At 45.0% G+C, this 20,659-nt stretch overlaps 1 protein-coding gene across 1 annotated transcript in view; it reads right to left on the reverse strand.

Moving 5' to 3' along the window:
* Nucleotides 1-3,293: 3,293 nt before the first annotated feature.
* LOC124711948 (ruvB-like 2) overlaps nucleotides 3,294-20,659 on the reverse strand; it is a 124,876-nt gene continuing 107,510 nt past the window's right edge. Inside the window, exon 11 of the mRNA XM_047242215.1 lies at nucleotides 3,294-3,424. Within this exon, the coding sequence (XP_047098171.1) occupies nucleotides 3,393-3,424 (32 nt within the window). The 3' untranslated portion in view covers nucleotides 3,294-3,392. The remainder of the gene's footprint in view (nucleotides 3,425-20,659) is intronic.

Genomic DNA, 20,659 nt, shown 5'->3' on the forward strand with positions numbered 1-20,659 from the left:
ACATATCAAAGTGCATGCAAATAGGGGAATCCCATTCCCTCATCTCCCTGCATCAATGCGTCAGTGAGATCTGTGTCGAGTTGCAGTTCCCATGCTTTCCATGCAGGTGCAATCTGAGGCAGTGTTTGTTTTGATCAGATGTGAGCCGCACATCTCACCTATTCTCTCTAAGTGTAAATGTCTGATAATCGCTGAAAAGCAAAAGTTAAATGACGAAGTGAAAGCAGGAGTGAAGAAAACGAAAGTGTTCGGAATTTTGGCAAACACACTGCTGACAACAACCAAGAATGAAGACCGCGTGATTACCACAGATGAAGGTACACGTCAGAAATGATGACAAAATACTGATTTCCAAGATGTAGGAAGAGTGTTAGAGCAATGGTTCCGACAACAGAGGAACAATAATGTGAACAATGGGGGACTCGTTTGGAAAGAAAAGGCAGATTATTTTGCAACAGTATTGGGATACAATACATTTCATGCGAATAACAGGTGTTTAGAAAATTTTTAGGAAAAGATACAGTATTGTTTTCCGAAAAGTGAGGTAAATGCCAGTGTGGATAGCAAAATCTGTGATGAGAAGTTAGAATCGCAGAGGATCCTTTAAAATTACAAATCGGATCAGGTTTCAAACACAAACGAACTTTGACTTTTTTATAAATGTCTGACTTTCTGACGAGAAAAATGTCGCAGCAGCAAGCTAAGCAAATATTGTGCTACCGTTCTGTTAGCAGCAAATATGACCGACACAGAAAAATTTAAGCCACTTATGATTGGAACACCAAAGAAACCACAATGTTTTTCCAGGTGTAAGTCGATTCCTGTGGAGTACACAGCAAGCAAGAAAGCATGGATGACTTCAGAAGAGTTCTCCAACTGTTAAAGTACTTTGATAGCAAACTGACTGATGAAAATCGAAAAGTGGTGGTGTTTGTGGACAAGGGCAGTGCGCGCAATGCTATCCCTCAATTAAAATCTGTGACAGTACCATTTTTTCTCACCTAACACCGCGAAGAAATTGCAGCTCTTACATCAAAGAATACTGAAGAACACTACAGAAAAGTACAGGTATGAAGTGGTCCAAATGCCAGCCCACAACACTGAAGATGACAACACAACGAATATCAAACTCACAAGTTTCAGTTCTATCCAAAGGCGTCACATTTAACACCTTTAGCTGTCCATCATGATGAAAAGCCACTGCCAAACTGTGGCCAAGAACAAAGTAGATCACCCTGTGGACCACATGCAGCTGAATGTAACATGCTTGTCATCGATGGCTGCTTCACTACCCGAGCCATCTGGGTCCTCTTCTCTAGCAGCAGCGCTTCTGAACTGCACAGATGCGAGTTAACCGTAAAAAATATTCTCCACTCCCACAATTATACCAGCCTCAACCTACGGTAACATACTGCCTCCACCAAACAGTTTCCAACCCCTCTGTCCTATCACTTCCTCCCCATAATTCTTGTCTCCCACCCTTTGCCAACGCACCATCCACCTTTCCCCCTCCTCTCCTTTTTCACTCTGTTTTCAACATCTCCCTGTCCCAAAACAACCTGATGCTGCACCTGTTAGCATTCTAGTTCCTGCACACACACACACACACTGCCAGACCACGCTCCTCCCTTCCCCCATCCATACACTGCTATCCCTTCCCCTTCCCCACCCCCTCTGGACTGCTGCTTAATCCCACATGATGGCTGGATTCTAGCCCAAGCTGCCAGAGTTGGTAGTCGTGTGTGTGGGGTGTGCTTGCTTGTGTGAATGAATAGTGTGTGTATCTCTCTTTTTATTCAATGTGTCTTAATTGTGTGTGTCTGCACCTTAGCGAGTCATCTCTACAGTAAGTAGGAATTTATCTTTTCCTACATAGTTGATATTCCTACCTAGAGTTTCCATTGTTTCACTTTTTTATATTCCCGAAACTAAACATAGGCCTACATAACACAAAAAAATCACAGTGCAGTAATAAAAAAATTGTGGGTTGTAGACTATATGCCTTTCCCCGGAAAGCTCGACATATCAAATGAATTTTGTCTCCTCTAGAGATTCGATATATCGAGGTTTGGCTGTATCCGCTGTCTGAAGGTGAATGTGCCTGTTTAAAACCAGTAACGATGCTATTTGCATAAATAAACAACATTATCAACAGTGGCTTGTGATTTTTTTTATTCTTTTCTAGACTCAACCTGTACAATGTTGGTTTATTGTAAAAGGAGGCTTGTGACACTTACAGTTCTCAGGTTTAGAAACTCTGTCAAACCAAAATCTGGCAATAGCTGACTACATTTCTCGATGACTAAATTTTCGGACGTCGCTATTTCGCATCAATCAATATGCCGAGAATGGGATCCACATGTCGATTAGAAATGCTACAAATGCTGAGAGCATTACGCTGCTCTTTTGGGCCTTTGGCACTTGCTCCACACACCCGACACCTTCGGAATTATTCCATATAAACAGCTTATAAAAATCCATATCAAGATCCTTGGAATGTTGCCATAGATAATCAATACAATAGTAACCTAACATTCCGCCAAACTAAAAACTGACTGCAAGCAGTATTGTCAGCAAAAGGAATTATGCATGTAGTAATGGAGTAGCCACTGAATATTTGCTAGATGAGACCATGAAATCAGAATTAAAAATAAAGGTTAATGACCCTGTGACTGTCATTGTTGCCTTATAATAAATAAAAATTTAATATTTTGGCCACTGATTACCTTTGAACTGTGTATCAGGAGGGTGAGCCAAGAAGTCATTCTACTTTTAACATAATTTCAGCACAGTCACAGTAGAAAATACTGTCGTTAATTTCCCATATTGTTTGCTCTCTTTCAAAATCATTAATTTATTATTTAATTTAAATATTAGTTTCATAACAAGAGACATGTTACAAGTCACCTGCATAATTTCTGAACTGAAAAGTATGTAATGAACTTGCACAATAAATGAATGCTGCAAACAAAATCATCATAATTCAAAAGATTATGCTTCAAATTGCTGACTTAGTCCAAACGAGTCCAAACATGAATAGAAAAGCTGAAAGGAAGTAATGTGAACATTACTATCAGAATATAGTTTACAATAACGTGATAACGCTACTGCTTTCTTAATTATATCCCACCTAATATTATAATATTCTCAACTGATGAAACTCAGACAAGAGAACATAGGAAAAGAGACGAGCCATGTTCACAGACTATTAGCAACAATGATTGCTAGCCTGAGAACATTACCTGACTCCATGAGAACAAAACTTGACTACAGAAAATAAGAAAGAAACACAATACTTATAATTATTTTTATTGTCATATATACAGTAAAAGGTGCAATTCACATCAACAAACAATTTACAGCTTCAAGCATACTGGTGGGTCATTCTCTGGTTATGCTGAGGAGACATCCATTTTTTCTTCTTCTGTAACAAAAAAAAAAGTTACATAACTACATGTATGAGAAAAAAGCACTACAGATAATATACATGTTTAGCAAAGACCAAAATGACTTACACCAGGTGCCAGTCACAGAGTTATCCATCAACAGTGTATATGAGATTGTAATAAGAGGAACGCTTACTTTTACAATAATGTATGGAGAAGTTATAATTTAAACTCCTGGATATACATGAAGACACCTCTCTGCAATAACACATTGTACAAGAAATTCAAAATGTGAATTTCACACGAAACTCTAAAAAACAGTGATTACCACATGGAAAAAAACTATGCCTAAAAGACCGTAGTTGCTGTATAGGCTGCCACCCGGTTGGCCGTACTTTAAAACACACGTGCCGGCAGTCATGCTGCCATGTTTCCTACAGGCACCACCTCAGCACAAGTGTGCTACCACGAACACTTACGTCACTGCCAGTGATATGCAAGCATGCCCTCTCCACAGCTCCAGCGGCAGACCTATTTTAGTTCAAACATTCAATCATTGATAAAATTATTTAACTGGATACATTAAAAACCTATTCACCAAGCAGTGGCAGAACACACACATAAACAACTGTTGTGATTTACAAGCATTCGGAGCCAGTGGCTCCTCCTTTTCAAGCAGAAGGATTGAAAGGGAAGAAAGAAGGGTGAAGGAAAAGGACTGGAGAGATCTAGGAAAAGGGGTAGATTTCGGGAAGATCACCACGAACCACAGGTCATGGAAGACTTTCCATACCGGATGAGAGAGATTCCTTCTCATCCCTAACGCTAACTCTCCTCTGACCTGCAGTTCTGGGTGACTTACCCAAAACCTACCCCTTTTCCTAGACCTCTCCAAGTCCTTTTCCTTCACCCTTCTGCCTGAAGAAGGAGCCACTGGATCTGAAAGCTTGCCAGTCACATAAGTCTTTTACGTGTGTGTTCTAGCGCCATTTGGTGAGTAGATTCTTTATCTATCCAATTAAATAATTAGTTCAAACATTGATGCAGGGAGCCCCATTTTCTGTGTTTGCTATTTCATAACATTTACAGACTTTGACAATACCAGGGAAGGAAAGTTGCTACTCACCATATAGCGGAGATGCTGAGTCATGATAGGTACAACAAAAAGATTCACACAATTATAGCTTTTGGCCATTAAGGCCTTTGTCAGTGTGGTTTCAGTTCTCTAAGACTGCAGACATGTGTGCAAGTTACGTTTGCGTTTGCAAGTGTGTGTGTGTGTGTGTGTGTGCGCTGCTGACAAAAGCCTTAATGGCCAAAAGCTATAATTGTGTGCCTATCACGACTCACCATCTCCGCTATTTGGAGAATAGCAACTTTCCTTCTCTGGTATTGTTACATTCCATCCTTGGATTTTCCATTGTTTGATTCACTTACAGACTTTCGTAGCTGCCAGGGCTCGTCATCTATGGAATAGTCATCACACTGAAGACTGACTTAATTCTACACCTTTGCACCTGTATGCATTTCAACATTCAAATCTACTGTTAGTAATTGACGCTGCAACTATAGAAAACAAAGTTATGTATTACTTTTACTATTTGATATTAGACGTAGAATAATTAAATGTCTTATTATATATTAATATCTTATTATATATTAATTAGAATAATTAAATATCTGAATTCTCTGTCCATGAACCACATCTGTTCCTCGCTCCAGTATACACTAAAAAACCAAAAAGTGTGCAAGGGAAGTTACAAGAATAGTAAGAAACGATCAGAAGAACACAAATAATTTCTTCTAACATTTGGAGTCACAGTGATTTGAAATCTGCAATGATGGAACAGTGCCACTAGCAGCACCTTAGGGGTGAAATGACACTGTCGACGCGATTTTACTTTCATAAGATGTCAGTCGAGACTGCTGTGCCCTCAACAAACATGAAACAAAAACTTGCCTCACAGCAGTTTAGCAAAGTCTGGGCACAGACAGCTGAGCCACATGTAACAAGCCAATATTCCTTTGCATTATCAATCATAGCTTTACATGCCCACATTCGTGTCAGATTTTAGGTAGTTTCTCGAGGTAAAAAAACTAGGCTGTACTTTTGGAGCAGAGGGCTGTGGAATGGTAACAGGGAAGGACGATGACTGGTAACAGGGAAGGACGATGACTAAGATTGAGGCCAGGAGGGTTACGGGAACGTAGGATATATTGCAGGGAGGGTTCCCACCTGTGCAATTCAGAAAAGCTCATGTTAGTAGGAAGGATCCAGATGGCACAGGCTGTGAAGCACTCATTAAAGTGAAGAATATTATGCTGGGCAGGATGATATGTTGCTGGTAATAGACTGAAGGTGCTGGTCTACTAGAGCAGTGATTCTCTAAGTGGAAGCGTAGTAACTGGTCATAATGGCATGTCCTGGATGGTTTGGTTTGCGGTCTTGAGGTGGTGTGTAGGAGGTAGGAGTGCAAAGAAAGAAGGGTTCTGGGATGGGCCTAAACCATTTGAGGAGAGACTGGGGATTCTGCTAGATTTCCGGAATAGGGCCACTGTAGCAAGGTTTGTAGTTGGACGAATCTGACAGCTGGTGGACTCCTCCTGCCACACTTTGTGCAGTTCAAAACAGTGGTTGACCCTTTGTCAGCAGGTAGGCTGATGATGTCGGGATTAGATTTTAGGTGGTGGACTGCGGTTCTTTCTGCATATGTAAGGTTAACTTGCATGCTCATGGATCTGGGGAATGTTAATTAAGCAAGGTTTGAAGTTACAAATTCTGGAAAGTCAACTGGGGATGATTTGGGTGTGGATAATAGGTGGAAAGAGTGAACTGAATCCAGCCAGATTCAATGTTGGTCTCAGATTGACTAAGGTGGAGTGGCAAAAAAGTGTTTCCATTGTAGGGACCTGGCAAGAGAGAGAGTGTTTAACAAGTCCAGTACGGACTAATTTGGGAGTTGGGCAAAATATAAGACCTTAGGAGAGGACTGATACTTCTGTGGGGCTAAGACTTTTGAAGCAAAGATCCATGATCATGTTTCAGGTCTGTTTAGGCTCTGGATTCTGTGTGGGAGTGGGAGGAAGTTTTTGAGGGTGCAGTAAATGTAGTAAATCCACAAGGAAGGGTTTGTCAGCTATGAAGAGGTGTGGGGGATGTTTGGAGGCTGTTGCAGAGGTGGTGGATAGTGGTAGTCCAAGGCGAGAGCAGGATGTGAACAGGTTGTGGAGAGCTTTTTGAGGTGATGATGTGCATGCTGCTCTAGTTACTGGAGGGCATGAGTTTCTGTGTGAGATGGGATTCAGGAATTGCAGATGGCGCAGCAAGCAAATTTCAAAGATGGAGAGCAGGTACTGCAAGGTGGTTTTGGCCAGATACACATGGTTTTGCTGGATTATGTTGATGAGGGTGAAGGACTGGTGGAATCTCGTGGTTTTGATGGATTACGTTTATGACGGTTAAGGAATGGTGGAATTTTAACAGATGGAGGTCATCGTAGAAGGAGGGGCTGCAGCCGGAGATGGATAATTTGATGGTAAGGTCATTTGTGGCAATGCCATGAGCCAAGAAACAATACACAAACAGCATTTGGGACTGGATTCTGGCTAGGGATAAGGAAACTCTTCTGTATTGGCACAGGTGGAAGAAGCAAGGATTCGCATTGGAGGACAAAAATGCGTAAAAAATTGTAAATAATGTGGAAATATGTGCAAAAAAATTCGCAAAATACACCAAAATATATGAGAAAAATCACAAAGACGACAGAATGGATGAAGTATGGGGAAACATGATGAAACCTAAAGGAGAAGGCCGATAGGAAAAGGTGATAAACTAAAATTAATGAGAAAACACAATGAGATCAAGGATAAATAAAAGAGATTATAATGTGGGTTGAAGTTCAGTGGGTGGATTGGTATGAAGAAGGGGGACAGCAGGTGTGCCTAGATCAAATTAGATTAGTGAGAGCAGAAAGAAAGGGGCAGGGGTGGGGGGGGGGGGGGGGGGGGGGCAGGTGAGAGTAATGGGGGACTTGAGATGATGCACTAATATCAATCAGCGAGGTGTACGGTGCAGTTTGGAAGGTAACCGTACAAAACAGGAAAGAAGAGAAACAAAAGGATGGGTACCGAGTACAGTAGTGTTAGAAAATAATAACAAAGGAAAACAGCACTGGGTTACACAGTGGAAGGAAAGCTGTCAGGCAAAATCAAACAATGGAAAATTCAGGATGGAATACTAACAATGTTACGGAAAGGATAGATTGCAACTCAGCATATAACAGAGATGTTGAGTCACAGACAGACACAACAGAAAGACTACTACACATGTAAGCTTTCAGCAAGAAGACTATCTTCTGCAATTGACAAAATACCCACATGCGCGCACACACACACACACACACACACACACACACACACACACACACACACACAGATCTCCTACACCACCACTGTCTCTGTCTGCTGACACCAGACTGTAATCAACTGTGCATGATGGGAGAAGCAATATGGGTGGTGGGTCAAAGAGAAGGCTGGGATAGGGAGGGAGAGAAAGAGCAGGGTACCTGTGGGGGATAGTAAAGTGCTGTTTGTGGGAGTGTACAAAATGAGGTGGAGAGAGGGTAGGGCAGCTAGCTGCAGTTGGGAAGTTAGACGGAGGGAGTGGGGTGAGGAATTGGAGGGGGCAGGAGCAAAAAAGGAGAAAAGTAGACAGACTGTGGGTTGCACTTGTGGAATAGAAGGCTGTGGAGTGGGAACAGGGAACGGGATAGGTGAGTGAAGAATGACAAACGAAGGTTGAGGCTAAGAGGGTTTTGGGAACATAGTATACAAAGCAGAGAGAGTTCCCACCTGCACAATTCCAAAAAGCTGGTGTTGTTAGAAAGGATCCAGATGGCACAGGCTGTGAAGCAGCTACTGAAATGGAGGATGATGTGTTGGATAATGCTCAGCAACTGAGTGGTCCTACTGTTTCTTGGCCACATTTCGTCAGTGGCCATTCATGTGGACAGACAGTTTGCTGGTAGTCACGTTCACGTAGAACAAAGCACGGTGGTTGCTGCTTAGCTTTTAGATCACATGACTGATTTTGTAGGTAGCCCTGCCTTTGATAGGACAGGTCATGCTTGTGACTGGAGTGGATTATGTAATCACAGGATGATGTATGGGGCAAGTCTTGCAATGTCTATTAAAGGGATATGAGCCATGAGGCAAGAAATTGGGAGCAGGAGTTGTGTAGGGATGGATGAGGATACTGTGTAAATTCGGTGGGTGGTAGAATACCACTATGGGAGGATGTGGAGGATAGTGAGTAGGACATTCCTCATTTCAGTGTACGACGAGAGGTAGTCTAAACACTGGCAGAGAATGCAAGTCAGCTGCTCCAGTCCCCAGTGGTACTGAGTCATGAGGGGAATGCTCATCTGTGGACAGATGGTGGGATTGTGGGAGGTTGACAGTGACGAGGAAGGTAAGGAGTGGGAGATTGTTTCTGTACAATGTTGAGAGAGTAATTACGGTCTGTGAAGGCCTCGGTCTGTGAGACCCATAATATATCTCAAAAACGACTGCTTGTCACTACAGATGTGATGGCCATGGGTGGCTAAGCTGTACAGAAAGGACTTCTTGATATGGAATGGGTGGCGGCTGTCTTAGTTGGGATACTGGTGGCGGTCATTAGGTTTCGTATGGATGGAGGTACTGTTATAGCCATCTCTGAGGTGGAGGTCAAATTTGAGGAAAGTGGCTTGTTGGATAGAGGAGCACCAGGTAAAGCAAATGGAGGAGAAGATGTTGAGGCTCTGGAGGAATGTGGGTAGGGTATCCTCACCCTAAATCCAAATCACGAAGATGTCATCGATGAATCTGAACCAATTGAGAGCTTTCTGATCCTGGGTAGTTAGGAAGAATTCCTCTAGATGACCCATGAATGGGATGGCAAAGGATGGTACCATGCCCACTGTCATACCCCGTATTTGTTTGTAGGTGATGCCTTCAAAGGAGAAGTAATTGTGGGTGATGATGTAGTTGGTCCGGGTGGCCAGGAACGAGGTTGTAGGTTTGGAACTTGTTGGGCGATGGGAAAGGTAGTGTTCAATAGCAGCTAGGCCATGGGCATTAGACGATGTTAATGTAAAGGGAGGTGGCGTCAATAGTGATGAGCAGGGCAGCACATGGTAAAGGAACAGGAACTATGGAGAATTGGTGAAAGGAATGGGTTGGTATCTTTTGTACAGGAGGGGAGATTGTAGGTAATAGACGAAAGGTGTTGGTCCCATGGCAGCAGAGATTCTCTCAGTGCGGGCACAGTAACTGGTTACAATGGGACGTCCCGGATGGTTTGGTTTATGGACTTCAGGAAGCATGATGAAGTTAAGAGTTCAGGGAGTGAGGAGAGAAATGTACTCTGGGGAGAGTTCTGGGATGGGCCTAAGGATTTGAGAAGAGGCTGGAGATCCTGCTGGAATGGAATCATTGTGGCATGATTCATAGAGGGACGAATCTGACAGATTTGTGAGTGCTTCTGCAAGGTAATCCTTGCAACAACAGAGGTGGAGCCTTTGTTAGCAGATAGGACGGTAACGGCAGGATGTTAAAAATCTTCTATCAGTAGCACCAGGTAGCATCCTGTAAAACCACCTTTTGCCCAGCGTAATACCGCAGCTAGACATGGCATGGGCTTAACAAGTAGTTGGAAGACCTCTGCAGAAATACAGAGCCATCATTCTTCTATAGCTGTCCATAATTGGGAAAGTGTTGTCAGTGCACAATTTTGTGCACTAACTGACCTCTCAATTAAGTACCATAAATGTTCAATTTGATTCATGTTGGGCTATCTGGATAGCCAAATTATTTGCCTGAATGTCCAGAATGTTCTGCAAGCCAATTGTGAACAATTGTGGTTCAGTGACATGGCGCTCTGTCATTTATAAAAATTAAATCCACATTTGTATGGGAACATTAAGCCCACGAATGGCTGCAAATATCTTCAAGCACCTGAGCATAACCATTTTCCATCAATGACTGATTCAGTTGGACCAGACGACCCAGTCCATTTCATGTAAACAAAGCCTACACCATTATGGGGCCACCACTAGCTTGCACAGTCCTTTGTTGACAACTTGGGTCTGTAACTCTGTGGTGTCTGCGCCACACTCGAACCCATCTGCCCTTACCAGTTGAAATCAGGACTCGTCTGACCAGGCCACAGTTTTCCAATCGTCTAGGGTCCAACTGATATAGTCACGAGCCTATGAGTGGCACAGCAGCCGATGATTTGCTATTAGCAAATGCATTCACGTCAGTCATCTGCTGCCATAGCCCATTAATGGCAAATTTTGCCACACTGTTGTAACCGATGCATCCATTGTATGTCCCACATTGATTTCTGCGGTTATTTCATGCATTATTGCTTATCTTTCAGTGGCCACTGCGTTGTTTATGGTGAGGGGAAATGTCTGAAATACGATATTCTCTGTACACTCTTGACACTGTGGCTCTCTGAATACTGAATTCCCTTACAATTGCCGAAATTGAATGTCCATTGCATCTAGCTCCGTCTACCATTCAACAACCTTGATACATTAGCGAAGGTGTGTTTGTCCATACACTAATTCAACCACAGTTGCATTAAGGTGGTCTCTGAAAGTTGTAGGAAGGTCTAGTAGGACAACAGGTAGGCTACTAGTCCAATACTCTATGGCATCTGAGTAAGCCTTTGTCAATGCAGTCATACACAAAGAGAACACTGACACGAGTGTGGTAGGCACAGGTTTCAATTCATAGGTGCCAAGCAATGTGGAAAGCGCTTTAAAGAGGTGTGACTAACTATTGGCCCTGATCGGTGGTGATGTGGTGGGGTGGGGAACACCAAAACGTGGAATCCACTCACAAAAGGAGGTCATGGCTACAGTTCCATCTTTCATTGGGTACCCTTCAAGCCAACAAGAGAAACAGTCAATCACTATTGGGCAGTATTGACATCTTTTTGACGGCAGTGAGTGTCCCATAATGTCAATGCGGATACACTCAAATCGTTGCCTCGATAGGCTGAAGGTGCCAATGGGACTGTAATGTGTCAAGTTATTTTATTCCATAGCCAAGCATTGCACTGGCAGACAAGTGCCTTGCAACCCTTCTCGATATTTGATCAAAGAAATCACTTTTTCACTAGTCGTACAGTAGCTTGTACTCCTGGAAGAGAGGGGTGGCGATGAGAGGACATTGCCTACAGCAGAAATTGGCTGTAACAGTTGCGCTTGTGGCATTGATACATTGCAGACTAGTACTGCACTCCAGCACGATATACGAATTCGTAAGACTTGGAAGCCTGTTGGAGTTTCGAGGAATGCCTTCAGTTCATTGACCCCTGAGTATCGAAATTTTTTTGTTTTTAGGGCGCAGAACTGCTATGGTCATTAGCGCCCGGTCTGTGACTTATGGAAAGGTAAAAAACGAAAATGGAAACCAGAAGCAATGGGAACGAAACTCAAAAAATTGGAGGAACTAAAAGCAGATGGAAAGCTTAAAAAACCACTACAGAAAGGGGTTGGTTGTCCCCAAAAAGAGCTTCAAATGACTGACGTCATCTCACTGGCACTAATAAACTCAAGAACACGATCGGCTGAGTGCGTGTCATCTGCTAAAATGGACAATATTTCAGGTGACAGCTGTAGACGGGCGCGTAAAGGAGTAAAATAGGGGCACTCAAGTAAAAGATGTCTTACCGTCCACAGCTGAGAGCAGTGGGGACAAGTGGGGAGGATCGCCGCTTAACAGATGTCGATGGCTAAAAAGACAGTGCCCTATCCGGAGTCTAGTTAAAATTACCTCCTCCCGACAACGCGTTCAGGAGGAAGAGGTCCAAGACAGGCAAGAGCTTTCATGTCCCGCAATTTATTATGGGGACGTGTCAACCAATGTGCATGCCATAAAAGAACAACACGACGACATAAAACGCTCCGTAGATCGGCGAAGGGAATCGTGCGAATAGCTGGCCGAAGAAGAGAGACTGCAGCCTTGGCCGCTATATCGGCCGCCTCATTTCCACAGATACCAACGAGTCCTGGGATCCAGAGGAACGTCACCGAGACGCCCCCCAAGTGGAGCAAGTGGAGGCAGTCCTGAATCCGATGGACCAGGGGGTGGACAGGGTAGAGAGCTTGGAGACTGAGGAGAGATCTGAGAGAATTTGAACAGATAACATAATGTATCCGCTGATGGCGACGGATGTATTGGACAGCCTGGAGAACACCGTAAAGCTCCGCAGTATAAACCGAACACTGGTTGGGAAGCCGAAATCGATTTGGGGTGTCGCCAACAATATAGTCACTCCCTACACCAAACGATGTTTTTGAGCCGTCAGTGTAAATAAATGTGGCTTCCTTCATTTGTGCAAATAGAGCAGAAAATGCCCAACAATAAACAAGTGAAGGGGTACCATCCTTGGGAAACTGACAAAGGTCACGAAGCAGGTAGGTCCAAGGATGGAGCCAAGGCGGTGTTGTACCCCAAGTTATCAAGAAAGTTTTAAGAAAACGGAAGGAAAGAGAATGGAGCAGTTGACGGAAGCGGACTCCGGGTGGTAGTAGGGAGGAAGGGCGGCCTGCATACCCTAAATCCGAGGAGGCGTCGAAAAAAATGTCATGGGCCAGATTAGCAGGCATGGAAGACAAATGGCTAGCATAACGACTTAGAAGGACAGCTCGCCGATTGGACAGCGGAGGTTCAGCAGTCTCAGCATAAAGGCTTTCCACAGCGCTAGTGTAAAAAGCTCCAGACACTAAACGTAATCCACAGTGGTGGATAGTCGAGACGCCGAAGAATAGACGGCCGAGCAGAGGAGTAAACTATGCTTCCATAGTCCAATTTCGAGCGCACTAAGGCGCGACAGAGGCGGAGAAGGACCACTCGGTCCGCTCCCCAGGAGGTACCATTCAGGACATGGAGGGTGTTGAGTGATCGCAGACAGCGAGCCGAAAGATAGGAAACGTGGGAGGACCAGCACAGTTTTCTGTCAAACATAAGACCCAAGAATTTAGCGACATCCGAAAACAGAAGGTTGACAGGTCCTAGATGTAAGGAAGGTGGAAGAAACTCCGTACGATGCCAAAAATTAACACAAACGGTCTTACTGGGAGAAAAGCGGAAGCCTGTTTCGATGCTCCAAGAGTGGAGGCGATCGAGACAGCCTTGGAGATGTCGTTCAAGAAGGCTGGTCTGTTGAGAGCTGTAGTAGATCGCAAAATCGTCCACAAAGAGGGAGCCCGAGACATCAGGAAGGAGACAATCGATAATTGGATTTGTGGCAATGGCAAACAGTACAACACCTAGCATGGAGCCCTGGGGTACCCCATTTTCTTGGGAGAAAGTACGGGAGAGAGTAGTGTTCACCCACACTTTAAATGTGCGCTCTGCCATAAATTCGCGAAGAAAAAGGGGCAACCGACCACGAAAGCCCCAAGAGAACAGTGTGCGGAGGATGCCTGTCCTCCAACAGGTATCATATACTCTCTCCAGATCAAAAAATATTGCTGCTGGTTGGCATTTCCGGAGAGAGAGAGAGAGCAACAAGATGGTCAACTGCAGAACGATGCTTTCGGAAACCGCATTGGGCAGGTGTTAAAAGACTGCAGGACTCCAGCCACCAAGCCAAACGGCAATTCACCATACGCTCCAAAACCTTACATACACTACTCGTGAGAGAAATGGGACGATAGCTAGAGGGGAGAAGTTTGTCCTAGCCAGGTTTCGGAACAGGAACGACGATAGCTTCCCACCATCGTCTGGGAAAAGTACTGTCGGTCCAAATTCGATTATAAAGGCGAAGGAGGTAACGCAGACTATGGTATGATAAATGCAGCAACATTTGGATGTGGATACCATCCGGTCCTGGGGTGGAGGAGCGAGAAGAAGAGAGTGCATGTTGGAGTTCCCGCATGGAGAAAACAGTATTGTACCTTTCGCAATTTTGAGAGGAGAAAGCAAGAGGTCGCACTTCGGTTGCACGTTTCTTCGGGAGAAACGCTGGCGGGTAATTTGAAGAGCTCGAAATCTCAGCAAAGTGTTGACCCAATGAGTTAGAAATTGCGACGGGGTCCACTAATGTATCATGCGCGACAGTGAGCCCAGAGACCAGGGAGAAACTAGGCGCGCCTGATAACTGTCGAATCCAACTCCAAACTTCCGAGGAGGGAGTGAAGGTGTTAAATGAGCTAGTAAAGAAGTCCCAGCTTGCCTTCTCGCTATCGCGGATGACGCGACGACACCGCGCACGGAACTGCTTATAGCGGATACAGTTGGCCAATGTAGGATGGTGTCTGAAAACGCGAAGAGCATGTCGCCGCTCACGTATTGCGTCATGGCATGCCTCGTTCCACCAAGGAGCTGGGGGGCGCCGGGGCAATTCGGAGGTGCGAAGTATTGAACGTTCCGCAGCTGTAAGAATAACGTCTGTAATATGAGTGACCTCATCGTCGATGCTAGGAAAGTGACGGTCATAGAATGTCACTAGAGACGAAAAAAGTTTCCAATCGGCTTGGGCAAACTTCCAGCGTCTCGGGCGCATATATGGCAGTTGTGGCTGCAATCGAAGGACACATGGAAAGTGGTCACTCGAGTGTGTATCAGCAAGGGCAAACCATTCGAAGCGCCGAGCTAGCGGAACAGTACCGACCAAAAGGTCCAAATGAGAGAAATTTGTCGTGGAGGCAGACAAAAAAGTAGGGTCCCCAGTGTTGAGGCAAACAAGATCCGCTTGGTGGAAGACGTCTAGCAATAGTGAGCCACGTGGACAAGGATGTGGAGATCCCCAAAGCGGGTGGTGGGCATTGAAGTCCCCAACCAGAAAATAGGGGGGTGGAAGCTGACCAAGAAGATGAAGGAGATCAGCTCGTGCCATTGATGTGGACGATGGAATGTATACAGTACAAAGAGAGAAGGTGTATCCAGAAAGGGAAAGACGGACAGCGACTGCTTGGAAGGAAGTGTTTAAGGAGATTGGGTGATAATGGAGAGTATTATGGAGAAGAATCATGAGTCCTCCATGTGCTGGAGTGCCTTCAACAGAGGGGAGATCAAATCGGACTGACTGAAAATGGGGGAAGACAAAGCGGTCATGGGGACACAGCTTTGTTTCCTGAAGACAGAACATGACCGGCGAGTAGGATCGTAAGAGGATCGTCAATTCATCCCGATTGGCTCGAATTCCGCAGATATTCCAATGGATAATGTACATAGGGTGGACAGAAAATGGAAGAATGTGACCAAGGTTGCCATCAACTCAACGACTGCTCAGAGCTTGCAACCGACAGCGTGGAACGGCACTCAGCCAAAGGCAGAAGATCCTGATCCATAGGTTGTTCAGGAGCAGCTCCTAGCCACCAGCGATCGGCCTGTTGATCGGCCGCCAGCAGTGCGCCTCGGCGGCACAGAAGACGGCCGAGGGCTGTTACCGCCAGGTGGTGCTGTAGATGAGACACGCCGTAGCGGAGAAGGAGAGGAACTGGGTTTCTTATTAGCCTTCTTGGAAACATGAAGTTTAGATGAAGGAGGAGCAGATGGTTGTGAAGTTGGGGTACGCAAAAAATCTTCACGAGTATGCTCTTTTTTGGAAGTCCGGGTGTCTGACTTTTGGGATCGAGATTTAGCAGAACCCCATGAAGGGTGAGCCATAGATTGAGCAGGCGAAAGTGGGGAGGTTGAACGGGCGATCCTTGCACTGGCCGATCTGACGACCGTGTCACTAAAGGTGAGATCGCAAGTCTGCGTGGCCGCCTCCTTTGTTGGCTGAGGAGAGGCAAGGACAGTGGTGTATTTTCCTGTCTGAGGCACGGTGGGCTTTCGACTGTCGAATAATTTTCGAGCAGCAAAGGTCGGCACCTTTTACTTCATTCTGATTTCCTGAATGAGATTTTCGTCTTTAAAAATGGGGCAATCTCAAGAGGAAGCAGCGTGGTCACCCATACAGTTGATGCAACGAGGGGATGGAGGTGGACAAGCACCCTCATGGGCATCCTTGCCACACGTAACACATTTGGCCGGGTTGGAACAGGACTGGCTGGTATGATTGAACTGCTGGCACCGATAGCAACGCGTAGGGTTTGGGACGTAGGGGCGAACGGAAATTATCTCATAGCCTGCTTTTATTTTCGATGGGAGTTGAACTCTGTCAAATGTTAAGAAGACAGTACGGGTTGGAACGATGTTCGTGTCAACCCTTTTCATAACTCTATGAACAGCCATTACGCCCTGGTCAGACAGGTAGTGTTGAATTTCTTTGTCAGACAATCCGTCGAGGGAGCGTGTATAAACGACTCCACGTGAGGAATTTAAAGTGTGGTGTGCTTCCACCCGGTCAGGGAAGGTGTGGAGCAGTGAAGTATGCAGCAATTTTTGTGCCTGGAGGGCGCTGACTGTTTCTAACAACAAGGTGCCATTCTGTAATCTGGAACAAGCAAGACTTTACAGGACCTGCAATTGCGTCAACACCTTTCTGAATAATGAAAGGGTTGACCGTGGAGAAGTCGTGACCTTCGTCAGACCGAGAAACAACAAGGAACTGTGGCAACGATGGAAGAACTGTCTGTGGCTGAGACTCGGTGAACTTACGCTTGTGAGCATACATAGTGGAAGAATCCCCCACGATTACCGGCGTCTCCGATGGCGCGCTCCTCCCTTGTGGGGGGCCTCTCTGAGGGCACTCCCGCCTTAGGTGATTGTTCACACCTCAGGTCACACCTCCCGACAAACGGACAGAGGGACCAATCGGCACTTTCGGAAGGTATCATCAGCTCGGGTAATCACCCCTCCCTGGGCCTGGCCGTTACCAGGGGGTACGTATGTGTCCTACCCGTCTACCCGGGCGGGAAATTACGCGTTACCCCGTCACCGGCTACGCATGGAAGTGCGTGGGTCGGCCTTCAAACACGCACAGGGAGGAAGAAAAAGAGAAAGGGAAAGGAAAGAAGAGAGGTCTCAAACGCTGCAACGGAGAAAAGAGTAAAGAGAAGAGGTGAGGAAAAGAGAAGAACAAAGGAAGGATGAAGACATGCAAGCAGAGAAGGCGAAGAATGTGTTACATTTACGAGCGTCCGTCTCCGGACGTAGGCACAAAACATACTCCCAGAGGGCGAGAAAGGGAAGGAAAGAGCCAGAGGTGAAGGGAGGGCGGGGGGGGGGGGGGGGGGGGGGGGGGGGGGGGGGTTGCGGAAAAGGGAGGTATGCAGCCCGGAAAGGAAGGAGGGCCACATTAGCTCGGGGTCCCGTGCTCGCTACGCACATATCCACAAAAGAGGGGGGGAGGGGGGGGTATCGGCATGTGCTATGATGTCGAGTTCTTTTGCAATAGAGCCCATGTGAGGTAGCGCATTTGAAGGCCCATTCTGCTCACGATCAACTTGTCGAATATCCACTGTAAACTGCACAATGTAGTCTAAGTGCCACAGCTCACACTGTGATGCCTTGCCTGGCTTCTGACAGAAGACAAAGACAAGTGGCTTATAGCCTGAACGGCAAATATCTGAAGTCAAGGTTGTGCCTAAACTTTTTGACTGAGGCATACGCTGCATCAAGTTGACGATCATAGCTGCCAGTCATGTTGTAAATGATGATGTAATACAGCTCTGATGATATTTGATGCATTCACCATAATTGTGAGAGGACCATCAGGAAGAGGATGAACTAAAAATGTGGCTTCTGAATTAGCAACCTCTCTGGCAAAGTATACTTTCTTTTTGTCAGTCCACTGCAGCATGTCTCCAGGTTTAAGCAAGCCTTTTAGAACTTCACTGAAAGGCTCTGCCAATAATGCACAACTGCTCCCAGAAAGTTGACAAAAATTTGTGGAGCCCAAGAAATGGTGTAATTCATGTACCAGGTGGCTATAATTACTGTACAAATACCAAACTTGGTAGCATTAATGTCCAGAGTAATGGTGCAAGATTTCCATGCATCGAAGCAGCAACAACCAGTTCCAACTATGGCCACCAGGTGCTGTGATCAGTCACTGTCTTTCATAGGCTAACACAGCAGAGCAGTCGCAGTGCACTTGTTGACGTGTCAACGTGAGCTTGGACGAAAGGAGCAAGGCATTATTGGTGAAACACTATTATCTAAACAATAGTAATGCTGCAGCTGCACTTCAAGAATATTATGGGCTGAAAGGTCTATGGAAGGGTCCTCTTTCTCCACCTGTTATGCCGAGCATGAAGAAGTCTGAATCAGTTGGAGAACTGGGTGTCGCTCCGGCATGAGGCCGATGACTAGTTGCACCACAGGCAGTGGATGAAATTGCTGTTGCTGTGGCAGACAATGCTGCGTGCAATTCCCAATCCTCAGGCAGTGCACTTGCTGTGTCACGACAGTTGAACATCCCGTGGTCCACTGTACGGAAGGTCCTTTAAACCATTCTGAAATGATATCCATGCAAGATCCAGTAGTTTGCACCACAGGACGCATGACACACTGACTTTGCTCTACACTTTCCCACAAGGATTAAAGTTGACGAGGGCTGACCCTGGACCATCCTATGGACAGGTGAAGCTCATTTTACTCTGATGGGTGAGAGGACCAAAGACGTGCAGTGTGACTGGCCAGCGTTACTGCAATGTGCTTCGCCAGCACGTCATACCCACTCTACATGAGAGAGAGAAATTGAGCTCGACAGTTTTCATACAAGATGGGGGACCATCCGCACATCGCTCGTGAAGTTCACCTGCTTCGCTGAAACACATTTGGAAACGATTGAATTATCAGTCGATCGTTTCCAAATGCTTGGCCAGCATGATCACCTGACCTCACTCCCTGTGATTTCTTGTTGTGGGGCTACCTGAAGGTCAGGGTTTCCCAGGGGAACATTCACATGTGCTGATCTGAAGCGCAGCATATCATAAAAGGTAGCCAGCATACCTAAGGACATGCTTTGTTCTGCTGTGCAGAATGCTTCCTGTGCTTTCAGAAACTTCTGAACACTGATGGCGCCATATTGACCCCCTCTTTTTCAGCAATAATGGTACCGGTATGTAATCGTATGATGTACCGTATCAACACATTAAAAGTGTTTCACTTGAATTGATTCTGCATTGTTTCTCTTCCTCATGTCCTTGACATTATTACTACCAAGTTTGGTTCTTGTACCATAATTAGTTTCCTTGTTATAATGTGTCAAATAGGAAAAGTTTAATTATAACCACCGGGTATTTTAGTGGACTGTGGAAACTGAGAAAGAGTTTCTGCTTTCTCTTGAGATGGAAGGATTCATTCTGAATTGGTAAGGTACACTAAGAATTTTACTTCAGCCATTCCAAAGACTATTTTTTTGCGTTAATCACTAAGCTATGTTCTAAAGGACAATTGCTGTAGATGTGATACACTGTGTTCATCATAAGAATAAACCTGATGTAAACGTTACACCATATATTCTTTCACATCTGCTTGAATCACGTTGGATTTTGTTTCACATGGAGCAGAAGCCAAGCCGTGTCCAGTACAGTCAAGTACGATCATAAGTACATGTTCTATACTGCGTTATACGCACACAGACTGAGCGATAATACGGGACAATACCTCTACCAGCACATTTAACTTTGACAGCACTGGCCAGCCAGCTGGTCCAAATCATCTGCAACGATGTGAGAAGTTGCAGTTGAAACGTAAAAAAAGATGAGCAGAGAAACAATATAACTTCGAATGTCATTTATATTTTTAATGAGAATGAAAAGTCTAGCAAAACACCGGCACTATTGCACACTTCTTAGGTGACCAGACAGAAAGCATAAAATACTCTTGTTCTCACCTAATGTAGTTTTCTAATTACAAAGAAGAATGATGAAAATTCTTAACATAAACAGTATGATTTTTCTGAGCAAGCTGCGTGTGATGCAGTAGCATACTGCAGGGATCTCACCATATGGTTGAATACTGTAGCCACTGAAGGTATTAATTATAGTGAGTCATCTGGCAATCTCTTAAATCCTTCCTTATCCAAATATCAGAACTACATTTCAGTTCTGGAACTGTCATCAGCTACATTTATAACGAGTCGATCAACAACAGAATCTACAAAGCCACCCAGGCACTGTGTTATCTCATCATCTTTTACAATATGCCATTCTATATCCCACCAGTGTTTGGCAGTGACATGTGATAAAGATGCGTGCATTAGTTCCGGATTGTTTTTCAAGTTTCTACAACACCTATCACTCTGGTTCATCAGAGACTACATGTGTGGTATAAAACAATGAACATAGTTCAAGTAAAGAGTATTGGATTTTTCC

Source organism: Schistocerca piceifrons, chromosome 8 (assembly GCF_021461385.2).
Source record: "Schistocerca piceifrons isolate TAMUIC-IGC-003096 chromosome 8, iqSchPice1.1, whole genome shotgun sequence".
Taxonomy (NCBI): domain Eukaryota; kingdom Metazoa; phylum Arthropoda; class Insecta; order Orthoptera; family Acrididae; genus Schistocerca; species Schistocerca piceifrons.